Source organism: Polyodon spathula, chromosome 2 (genome assembly GCF_017654505.1).
Source record: "Polyodon spathula isolate WHYD16114869_AA chromosome 2, ASM1765450v1, whole genome shotgun sequence".
In the NCBI taxonomy this organism is placed as follows: Eukaryota; Metazoa; Chordata; class Actinopteri; order Acipenseriformes; family Polyodontidae; genus Polyodon; species Polyodon spathula.
Window position 1 is genome coordinate 86,006,072 of NC_054535.1, and position 13,060 is coordinate 86,019,131.

The following is a 13,060-nucleotide window of genomic DNA, read 5'->3' on the forward strand; positions in this document are numbered from 1 at the left end:
ATCAATTTTACTGTGTATTTTAACTAAATTTCTTGTGTCATTAGAGGAAAAACAGCCCAAGAGAAGGATATTACCACCTCCATGCTTGACAATAGGTATGGTGTTCTTTTCTTTGTACGCCTCACCAGACTTTCTCCAAACTTAACGACTATCAGCGTGACCAAATAGCTCGATTTGAGTTTCATCACTCCACAAAACCTTTGACCAGAACTCATATCCATCTTTCAAATGTCGATTGTCCTTGTGACTTTTTCCTAAGAGTGGCTTTTTCCTTGGCCTGCAACCATTGAGACCTTCACCATGCAATACTCGGCCTGTGGTTGAAATGGAAACTCCAGTCCCACCTGCAGCCAATTCACTTTGAATATCTCTGGCAGTCAATCCCAGAGTGTTATTAACCTTCCTCACAATTCTGCTACTTGTTCTTGGTGAAAGAACCTTCTTTCTTCTAGACAGAGGGAGCGTTGTGACAGTACCATGAGTCTTGTATTTTTTGATAATAAAAACAATAGTTGAAATTGGGATACTCAAATGCTTGTAAATAATCTTGCATCCTTATCCAGCTTTATGACAATAGATCATTTTCTGCCTAAGGTCTTCAAATAGCTTGTTACTTTTTCCAATACTGACTTTTTGGTACCTAACCTTTTTATACTCTCTAAGAATGTTCACCTACAATCCAGCATTTTCTAGACTTTTCTAGAATTAGGTTCTGCATTATCATGTTGAAATTTCTAACACCTCCTAGACAATAATATCATAGCATCAAAGGGTTGAATACTTTTGAATTAGCATTTTTGGAGTTTTGCAGTAAAATTGCTGAAAAAAATCATTGTACATATCTATTTCTTGTAAGTTTTTTCCTCAACCTCAAAAGCATAACTTTTGCTACAAAAGATTTTCCAAAAATTCTTTATTTTGAACAAATTTCTCAAAATTTAAATTTTCATTGGTGTATGTAAACTTTTGACTACAACTACTGTGTGTATATACAATGGTTTGCAGAAGTATTCACCCAGAAGTTTTGCTGACATTTAACCTCCTGCAAAGTTTTCACATTTTGTTGGCACCTGAGCAGACTCCATGACACTTTCAAATTAGACTTTACATGTAGAATCTACACAAAGGATTCCACATTGATAAAATTAAAAAAAAGTTAATGTTCTTGAGCAGCCCAGTCAAAGTCCTGACTTAAATCCAATCGAAAATTTAAGGCGAGACTTAAAGAATGCAGTCCATCGACGATCGCCAAGAAACTTATCAGAACTGGAGCAATTTTCCCATGAAGAACAGGCAAAAATTTCACCGTCCTACTGTGCAAAGCTAGTAGAGACTGATCCAAAAAGACTCATAGCAGTAATTGTTGCAAAATGTGCTTCTACCAAGTACTGACTTAAGGGGCTGATACTTATGTAACCAGTAAATTTCATGTTGTACATTTTCTTTGCAAGTTTTGCTGACATTTAACCTCCTCATCATATAACAACGTTCAGTTTAACCACTACAGCCTTGAATAAAAAAAAAGTTTGTTTGAAAAACTCTGCATAAATTATTTGTAATTCAACAAAATGTGACATTTTTGGTAGGGGGTGAAAAACTGTGCATAAATTAAACAACAAAATGTGACTAGGGCTGAGAATACTTCTGCAAACCGGCATATAATATATATATATATATATATATATATATATATATATATATATATATATATATATATATAAAAAATGTGTAAAAAAATGTGTTTTTGAGAAACTGCGGACCGCGGGGTTCTCAGCATCCTGGGTGCTTCCTTTATACGCCACAGCCTGTTGCGTTGAAATCTCCAACAGACCAGACAAATAGGCCAACTCATTGCAGCAGTAACATTCTTGTATTGTAACAAAAAATCAATAGAACCTTGTGATCCCTCATTTGGTTTCCAGGCTGAAATGTTATTAATTGCTTCAATGTGCTATAAAAAGAAAATTGGCAGGGTAGCTATATGTATAAAATAAAATTAGCTCTCGCCAAAACACCCATAACTGAAAATAATCATCCTGTGTGTAAGCTGCTTTTTAGAGCTGGCAAGATTTGTTTTTGTGGGATGAGGTTTTCCACTAATGGTGGTAGAACGGGGGTCATAGTATTAATTTTAGCCTTTCATGTCTGCTTATTCAATATTAGATTGTGTCAGGTTTCAGAGGCTATAAGCGAGGTTGGATGTGGAAATAGATGCTGCAGAACGTGGAGCTAGTTGGCTGTTCCCTCTGAGCCAAAGCACTTGGTAAGTGAGATCATGTCTACTCTGTGGAAGATGAGGCGCTTAGGCTAGATGTTTCTCCTTTTTGCTTTTCAGTTAAAGCCCATAACAGGGAACCCCTGAGCAAAAATGGCAAGGCTGAGCCATGTGTAAACAAACCGATTTTTATAATCGGATGGATCCCACTCATCAAATTTGATAAAAAGGAGTTTTTTTTTTCTTTGCTGTCATATTGGAAAGTAAACTCTAATACATACACCTTTGCCTTTTTTCTCATTCTGTGTTTTCTGCAGCACAGCTCACTACCAAGACCATGTAGGTCAACATTTTGGTAGAAAACAAAAGTCGTAAAGAAGCCGCAGTTTTATACATTGTAAAATTGATATTCTCCTAGTCCGGACAGATAAGCTAGTCCTGTCTTGCTCTTTTTAAAAAAAGTGTCAGTAGGACCTTAAAATGCCTACAGATGAGAGAGGAGCTCAGCTTCCACAAAGTAGACATGATCTCACTTACCAAGTGCTTTGGCTCAGAGGGAACAGCCAACTAGCACCACGTTCTGCAGCATCTATTTCCATCTCCAACCTCGCTTATAGCCTCTGAAACCTGACACAATCTAATATTGAATAAGCAGACATGAAAGGCTAAAATTAATACTATGACCCCCGTTCAACCTCATCTCACAAAAACAAATCTTGCCAGCTCTAAAAAACAGCTTACACACAGGATGATTATTTTCAGTTATGGGTGTTCTGGTGAGAGCTTATTTTATTTTATACATATAGCTACCCTGACAATTTTTTTACAGTACATTGAAGCAATTAATAACATTTCAGCCTGGAAACCAAATGAGGGATAACAAGATTCTATTGATTTTTTGTTACAAAAATTTTACTGCTGCAATAAGTTGTCCTATTGGAGATTTCAACGTAACCGTCTGTGGCCTATAAAGGAAGCACTCAGGACACTGAGAACCACGGGGTCTCCTGTTTCTCAGAAACACATTTTATGCAGAAGTCTATGGTGTGTTTACTGGAGTATCTTTTTTTAGCAGTTTCAAAGGCAGGTGTTTTAATGAAATGTTACAGAAAGGTAAAATTAAACAGAGGCTTAATGTTTTATGGATAACTTTCCACAAAGTAAGGTGTGAAAGGGAGTTGTGGGTATCTACTGACGCTGGGGTTATCCTCAGCTGTCTTCTTTGTCGTCCTCTGTAGCCACCACTAAGCAGGAGGGGGGTCATAACTGGTGAAGGCTTTTCCTTTCTGGTCCCACAGCCTTTAAAACAGCCACCTGGCCCTGCTGCATCACGTGCAGCAGCACTGCAAACTGGTCAGTGTCCATCTGGGTCTCTCCTGGTGGTCTCGCTTTGACTCTGTGGGGCACCACTGCCACCAAGTTGTAGGGTGAAAATGTTTTGGTAATCATATGAAAGAAAATGTCTTGCTGATGTTAAACAGGACTGCTAACAAAGCCTGCCTAGCAACAGGACTGATAATAAAGCCTGCCTAGTAACAAGACTGATAACAAAGTCTGCACTGCAAACTGCTCTTGCTACAGGAAGAGCAGTTTATAGTCATGTGACAAAGAGCGAATGAATCTGAATCAACAGTCTCCCTCTCGACCTGTGAGAGCACTGCACAGCAGGAATTACGTGCCCCGTATTGAATGGTTGGGCAGTTCATTCCGGGGGCATTCGGAAGCCGGCCATTCAGGAAAGGGACGGCGTCATGGTACCAGGAGTCATCACCCTAGTACAGTGAGCGAAGTTTCATTCATGAATTGGAGGAGGTGTGATTGAACTAGCTATTGGAGGGGGCGGGGCTATGGGTACTTTAGGGGGATGTGATGTCGTGATTGGTTCCTTTTGTTGTGGTTGATGGGAGTAAACGAGGACTGTTTGGAAGCAGAGTTAAGTGTTTTGTCGTGTTTTGCAACCATGTGTGTTTTGTCTTCGCCAGACTGATTAAACACGGAGCTGGGAGCTGCAGCCTTGGGCCAGCGATTCATCTGGACTTCACCAGCACCTGCACTTAACCATTATGACTGTTCCAGCACCGCACCTGCACTAAGAGCATGCACTGTCCGGAGACGTGTCTGTGTTTGTGTTGTGTCTGTACTTTTTGTAATTATTATTTCGGGACTTCAACCCCTTGTTTTGATGCTGGCAATACCCATTGGTGGGTAGAGCCAGCTTTATTATTTAACCTAGTCAAGGAGACCAAAAGGAAATTAAAAGAAATAACTTGAACCGTGAACTTTGTGTTTATCCTCGTTTGGAGCACCTGCATCACCACTTCAACCCACACGTTCACAAGTCACTAAAGGACTTAGGTTACTAAGGCAACAACCGTTTATAGACTTGTTTATAGACACTGGTTTACACATCTCAAGAAATGTATAAAATTTGCAAGACGTAAGGGTGTTCATTTTGTCCTTTGATCTCTGTCACAACGACCAGTATCTTCTGGGTAATCAGCCCGGGGGGGTGTTATTGGCTCCTGTTTATAGCAGGAAGCTCCATCGGCACATGTCCACCAGCCAGTTAAAGAAGCATGTGTACGAGAAGCCAGTAAAGGTTACATTGTCCCTGTTACATAAAGGTTTTAAAAAATAATACTGCAAAGCACCTCACTGCACAAACCAGAAAAACCCTCGCTTGAAGACACTATGAAACCTAAAAGTACAGCGACCAGACATGTAAGCATAAAACATATTCACAATAGCAATAACAAGAACTCTTCAAAACCAGAATGTGTGGGAGGTGGAACGAAAAATAAAACTGGTAAAAATAAGCACACTAACAATGAAAAAAAAAGAATACAATGCAAATACGGAATATGAATAATAATAACAAACTTGCTAATCATTGTAGATAAAAGAGGAATACATGAGATAGGGTATTAATGGAGGGATGTGAAAAGCTTTAACAGGGAATCGAAAGGTGAGAGAAGAGATTTAAAGTAAATTACTGTGATTTAACGTGAATAATGAGATGGTAAGGCTATTGGTTACATATACAGGACTGGTATAATATGGTGAAAAGAAAGTAGCTTGAAAGCAGTGAGCACAAAGGAAAATAAGGACGAGGAAAAAGTGAAAAGAAAATATGTGACACAATGTTAGTAGCTAGCAGGACATTGGAAAAATGAAACAGAATAATAAAAAGGTATAGGTCCGGCACAATAAAGCATGTAGGGAATAAGTGGTGCTGCACATCTGCTGGAGCTTTGAAAATAAGTGCGTCTGTGTTCTACACATTCAGACATATCAAAAGCGTGCATCCAGGAGAGAAGCTAAATAAAGACATGCTGGGACTCATTAATTCCCTTGTTTATAAACGGCTGTCAGGAAGCATGCTGTTAGTGCCTTCAGAATAATATTCATTCACAAATCTCAGCTTCCCACTCATCAGCTATAGCACAATGTACAAAATGAAAAACTGCAAGTACATTGTCAGCACACCTTTGGGAAATAAAATACAGCTGCTTTTTTTAGAATAATGAAATACATAAATATTATAAAGCTGTGACAGGTTGTTTTCTGGAGTTTCAAACTCGTGCAAAAGGGGCTCAAACTGGAGAAGCAAGGGGCACTCTAGCTGTGGGGGACTTTAGCCTTGGCCATGCTGGCAGCAAAGCGGGGCACTCCAGCAGTGACTCCCTGCAGACAAAGCACCAACTTGAGGCCTTGTGATCACTGAAATAGTTGTGCCAGCTGACCTCCTCTGGCTCATGGGCAGGCAGCTCCTCCTTCTCTGGCACTCGGGCAGGCAGCATCTCCGTCGCTCGCCTCCAGGACTGCCACTCCTCCCCTTTGTCGGCACTCGGGCTGGTGCTGGGAGAGCTTCCAGGTGGAGCCATTCCTCAGCTCACTCCACGTCATCCTGATAGAGGTCCTTTTCATTTTATATTTTTTTCAACTGCAGTCCTGCTCAGAGTCTCCAGGGGCACTATCCCACTTCTGATCCCACAGTGTGACAGGGTAGCATCATGTAACGCTTGGGTTTTACATTCCATTGAACTGCACGGAACGGCAGGACCAGAACGCAAACCTGCGACCATGTGGTTAAAAGACAAATGCCTTACCAGTCAACTAAAGAGCAAGCTCTCTAGTCAAGAGGAAATGCTAATACTTATGCTAATGGTAGCATTATAAACCCATCAGCCACTAGGAGGGGGATCAGAATAATCACGGCCAAGCTTATGGTGACCATTTTAGGACATCCTCAGACCTCACCTCTCCTCGTGTCAATTGTCACCCCTCCTTGAGTCAATCCTCACCCCTCAATCTACCCCCTCTAATTTACCTTCTTTTGTTTCAAAACATGCTGTGTTTGGATTATATGAAAAGACGCTGAATTTAGTACGAAACTGTGACAGAAATATAATGAATCTTGGTTGTAAATCTCCCTCCCAACCTGTGAGGGCGCTAAGCAGAAAATGTAGAGTCCTTTGGACAGGCTGGCACGCCAGTTCTTTCCCAGGGTTGGGAAGTCGGTCAGTCTGGAAGAAGGTGAGACTCCATTGCAAGAACGTATTGACCCGGAAGGGAAACGACGTAGCAGCTGCAGATTGTAGAGACAGCTGCACTCATTTACCAAGGGGTCATGCGTGATAGCATAAAAGGGGCCAGAGAATCGCAATCTACTCCTTTGCTTAGTTTGTGAAATTGAACTTGAAGGACAGTGAGAGACACAGTAACCACTGTTGAATAGAGAAACCTGTGTATAAAGAATATTCATGAGTGTTTTGTTTGTTTGTGTCTGTTAGTAATTGTCTATGTTTGTAAACTGCCAGACAGCTAACACGTATCCAGAGCTGTCACCTTGGGCTAGCACAAAGCCGGATCAACACTTCACTTCACCACAGTCACTATAAATAATTGTTATCATCCACCGTGAGCACTACTGCACGCACCCGGACTGGTGACCGTGGCTAGTATTATTGTAGGGCGGATAACGTGTGTTTATTATTTGGGCTGCAATCCCTGTTTTTTGTTCTCCATGCTTTACACATTGATGTTTATAGTCAGAGCCTATTGTCTGGTCACCAGACTGTAAATTACAAAAACACGCATAGGGTTCCCATATTACTGCATGTTCACTGGGACTCTTTGTGACAGTTCAGGCTTTTCAGCTCACACCGCAATGCATTCTGGTACATTTTACCTGCCTCACGTACCTTTCAAAGCAGGACTACAGTTACCAGAATGCATTGGGGGTGTGAGTTAAAAAGTCTGAACTGTCCCAAAGTGTCCCAGTAAACATGAAGTCATATGGGAACCCTATGCATGCATATTGTTTTCAGTTGTATTTCTTTTTTTTTTTATAATCGGAAGTGTTCTTAATTTGAATATAAGTTGTGCCTTTTTGTTGAACTGTTATGCACAATGGTGTTTTTAGTTATTGGATCTTCTGTTAAAAAAAAAAAAAAGTTTGTTCTTTATTTTGAAAACTAAAATGTCAATGCATCAATTATCGTTAATAAATACCTATAGGATAATCAAATACGAAATTAGGGCGCCGATTGTACCACTAAAAATTACAGGTTAGGCATCCTCTTTTAGATGTCATTATTAACTGATTTTGAAGGTCTTCATTGCTTTAATTTAGATACAATTGTATGCATGTTTAAATAGCAATTCCGGGTTAAAATGTAATTTTGTAAACCAGCTGTGGTCCAAAAAACACATTTAGTGGTTGCATTTAGTGATGATATAATGATATGTTTTACCTTGAAGTCTGCCTTTGAAATCTGACTTTTGTTAAAACAACATTGACTGGTGGCCTGATGGCCTTAGGCATTAAAAGTGGATCAATATACTAATGATTTGTTTATGTGGTAGATTTGAGAAATCGTAAACACACATATGATCTAGATTTATACAAAGTGTAACAAATAGCAGAACATAATAATCATCTTGTATTTGAATCGCATTGCATTTTATTATTATTATTATTATTATTATTATTATTATTATTATTATTTTTATTATTATTATTATTATTATTGCTTTGTCTGAATTTTCAAAGTGAAGCAAGAGAACACACAAAATGTATATTACTACTGCCTAGGAATGAAAAAGGAGATTGCCATGATGCTATACGGGTTTACGGTTTGATTATGCCATTAAGAGACATGTATAACATTAAACTGAAGAGAGGTGTACTAGCCCTGGGCCATGGTGTAAAGCCAGGAATACAGCTCCAATTATCTGCTCTTTGGTTCTTTTGCTTTCAACCTTCTCTGAAGTCTTCATATAACAGTTTTAAAGAATACCTAAAGAACATAACTGGCAGTTACTTGAAGTGCACCAGTCAGAAAACCAAGCCTTTTTGTTGTTAACTAACATGATATAAAACAAAATTATTAAATAGTTCCAAAGAAAAGCTAAATTAGTTTTACTGAAAGAAAATGCTTTTTTTTTTCTTTTGTTGTTTGAATCACAGCTCGGTGTGTGTGTGTGTGTTTTTTTTTTTTTTTGTTTTTTTTTTTTTTTTGTTAATCTCTCATTGAATTCAATGTAGTAAAAATCAATATGGCTATTTACTGTCAGTGATTTTCCGATTTTGTATTTCATGGTTCATATAAAACTTCATGCATTTAGTCATACAAATCTTTAAGAAAGTAAGTCCAGTAGAAAATAGCCCAGACAAAAATCACTGATAATTTGAAAATTCACAATACATGTTTTGTTTGTATAGGATCCCTGATACCAGCAACACATTGATTTCATGTTATTGTATTCTGTGTGGTAACTTCAGGAACATTCTCTGTCCTGAATATGTGTTACTGCTTTAAAATGCTGTTGGTACCTTTAGGAATATGTTCGTCATTATTTTTTGTTATTTAAAGAATGGAAGTCTGATTTTAGGTGTAAATAATGTTTTGTGTACAGCTATGGCCAACAGTTTCTAGAATGTTAGATTAACCTAATTATTTTGTATATATATATATATATATAATCTGGATTAAAAACATCTACATATATATATATTCTATGATATATGAGATATAGAGATTATATAACGTATATTATATAGATATACTATATATATATAATAAATTTTCAAGGTTTTACAAGTTATATCTATATAATATATATAATATATATATCCAATCTATAATATAGATAATATATATATATATAAATATATGAACATAATTTAGAACTTTTATTTTACATCATGTAATCAAAGAAACTACAAAATGATTTTGCAAAAGTCTACCAGAAACCATAACAGTAGTAGTACAGTATTTAATGTTAGACTTAAGTTTGTCAGTTTTACGTTAAGTATATGGGAAACTACAAAGCAATATGTAACTCAATATGTTAACATAACATTATTCAGCAGATTTCATTCGACTTTATGAAGCAAAATTAGTTAATTCTATTGGGTGATGTAAAACTTTTGGCTAAAGCTGTACATGAAAATGTTAAAGGGTAAAGAAGCCAACAGTCTATAACAGTTTTATGAACATTGAAAGTTATTTAATGGCTTTTTGCAAATAGGGCCAGTTATTGGAATGCTTTAATATACTGCTACATTAAAATAAAAGTACCAGACTCTGTGGACATGTGAATGAATTGCAGAAATACAAATCTCCCAGCTATTTATATTTAAATCTAAGTGTGGTATGCGTAGAATGTGTGTAAACAAATTGGCCTGCCCTTTGTGTTGTTTCCTTTCTATAAACAGGCACACTAATAGTCTACAAATATTTTTACATGAGAAATGGTTCATGTGATAGACTGCAAAGAAAGAATTATCATTAACACCAAAAATGAAACCACTTCTTAAACTCCACATCTGTTTAACGTTTAACATGTAAATTTACAATTAAAAGAAGAAACGTTCTACAATCCATACTTACCATAATTCCAGTAAGAAGACAAACCCCTTTGCCACAGTATGTATGTGGTACCATGTCCCCATATCCAATGGACAGAAATGTGATTGAAATTAGCCACATCGCTCCCAAAAAGTTGCTAGTGACATCTTGGTTGTCATGGTATCTGGAACCCAAAACACATTTGAGAAATTAGCAGTTCTTGCAGTAAATCTGGAAACATGTAAACAAGTCCATAGTTACTTTGAGTAGTTTGGGTGTTAATTGCAGCTTCCTCTTTTAACATAATTATTGTTTGTTTTCAAAAAGGGAAAACTGTTTGACAAAAAATAGAATCCCACAATTTTGTATTCTGACGGACAAACCAGATTCAGTACTTTAAAATATGTTTTTTTGGGTGGGGGCTGGGGTTAACACTGAGAACAAATTAAACCATACACATTTAATGTTGAAATCAGATCAGGTACTCGCTGATATAGTTATTAGGCTGTGCATTAGGCTGTGTTTTACTTTGAAATTCAGGTTTGGACAGGGATTTCAATAATAATGTAGTTTAACATTATGTACTCATTGGCATTTCTGTTATTCAAAATCCAGTGTAGCCGTACAGTAAGGCAAGACCCTAGAATAGAATTTTCTATCAATTTAAGAGTAGCTGTATTGATGTTAAAGTGTTGTGTGGGAATTGACATATTCATTAAAGTCACAATCATGTTTGCTCTTAGAAAGCAAAGATTCATTTGACATTAGATCACAAGAATGTATACAAAAATGTGTTTTCCATTGATGCAATGGGACCAATAACCAACATAAGCTTTGATATGGGGAATATATTTTCTGCCTACATGTTCAAAACATAATGTAACTAATGGGCTCGATTCTCCAAGCTATTTACTCCAAATCAGCATTAATGCTAAAAACACCAAATTCCAATTCTAAAATAAATTACAAAAACAACCTGAGACCCATCATTTAAAAGTAAGGAATTGTTTATTTCTGGTTTGGTAACTTTATTAGGGTTTTTTTTTCTTTTTCTGAAAAAAAAAATAGCTAATCACAACTTGGAGTAAATTGAGAATCTAGCCCAATACGTGAAATACTTTCTGTTGTTGTTGTTGTTGTAAATGTCTCTATTTCATTACTTTTATTGTGAATGCTATTTTTTTTTCAGCATATAGCCTGCCAATAATATTGTACTGACAGCATAATCTTCTGCCAGATTTACTTTAATAAGCTACAAGTGTCACCATTTGTTCCCAACAAAGCTCACTGTACAGGATTAGTTAAATGAAACCTCCAAGGAAAACAAAAAGACATTTTTGAAAACCATAACCATCAGTTAAATAACCATCCAGTCTGCACACTTTTATAGGATGCTCAGGATCCTGTTCATTCAAAACTATTGTAGCACGCACGGGTGAAAGCAGCAAAAGGGCTGGTAGGTGACATAATCACACATAGAGACATAAGCATGATATACGCTCCTTGAAAGGGAGCTGGCTCATATCGGTGCTATGCTTTAGTGCGAGAGGTCCTGGGTTCACGCCCGCCCTCTGCCTGTGTGTGGATTGCCTCTTCCTGTGTGATGCACCTGCTGGAACGGAACAGAGATTGCCAAACTATTCATTCATTGAACAGCAATTATGTTAACACAATTCCATCTACAGTGCATAAATAGTGGAAAACAACAATAAAAGCCTTGTGAAAGAGGGTTGTGGGTATCCACTGACAGGTGGAAAGATACAAAACAAATTACATTACAATGCCTCACAGGTGCATGAGATTTATTTGCAGTATTTACAAACAATTGCAGGTAGCCACCACTAGGGTACCAGCAATGGTTTTTCCAAGGTGGGGTCAGACTCAAAAAAACATGTGACTATACCAGCAATGGTACACACAAACAAGAGTGTTAAAAAAAAAAAAAAAAACACTGTAGAAAAACACAGCTACGGATTTGCCTACAGTTAATGTAGCATTTGTCCCAGTATAAATGGAGATCCCGCTGCATGAACCTACACTCACACACCCGCTTTATACTTCTGTAGGATTTACAATCCCCTAACTAATTTCTGGGCTAAGTTATGTCGACCCCAGCTGAACGCACAGTGGTCACGCAGTTAGTAGTACTCACAAACACAATTTCTTTGCCTTTCCCAGCACAAAGACAGTCATGCTCTGGCTCATTAACCAACCGACCAGTCAGGGATCCGAAGCCAGCCAATCCCTGACTGCCATTCCCTGTAAACAAAGACAGACGGCAGTGTGTCTCTGGCAGAGGCTCTGGCTCCTTCCTGCAGGCGCCCGAGAAGCCGCTGATGGCACACTGTCCCTGGTATAGGCCTGCATGCACTTTTCTTCCAAACCAAAACCAACACAGCTTTATTTAAAGAGTAAGGGATACGTTGCCTTGTTTTAAAACTTTATGATAAATATTTAACATTGTATCTGTACTAAAGCTTCAAACTATGTACAGTACTTTAAATTGAGTGATTCCCTTGTAATATGTTTTTAGTCAGCAGTTATTAAATTAATCCTGTTAAAAAGGCGAATTTTCCTTTCATCCAGGGAGCTTTACTGCCATGGTGGTGCTGTTAACTGACACGAAACGTTGTGAAATTAGCAAATACTCACTGGTTCACCACATACTCGCAAGCTTTTTTTTTATTAAGAGCTAAGTGAATTATCTAATGTTGCGTCCACTGCCTGACCTATCAGCTTTCCTTTCGGCAAGTGGAAAACACAGTATGACAGAAAGAAGAATATAGACTCTCTGTAACAGAATTATCTTTTCCATTCGTTGCTCTGGCCTGACAATGCAAGAAATTCAGTTTTTTTTTTGTTTTGTTTTTGTCTGTGAAAACAACATTTGTTTTTGTCTGATGCAAATATATATATATATATATATATATATATATATATATATATATATATATATATATATATATATATATTATATATATAAACTGGA

General features: G+C 37.4%; 1 protein-coding gene across 1 annotated transcript in view; it reads right to left on the minus strand.

Moving 5' to 3' along the window:
- Positions 1–13,060, minus strand: part of LOC121302819 (small conductance calcium-activated potassium channel protein 2-like) — a 61,031-nt gene that overhangs the window by 9,803 nt on the left and 38,168 nt on the right. Inside the window, exon 4 of the mRNA XM_041233059.1 lies at positions 10,114–10,255. Coding sequence (XP_041088993.1) covers positions 10,114–10,255 — 142 coding nt within the window. The remainder of the gene's footprint in view (positions 1–10,113; positions 10,256–13,060) is intronic.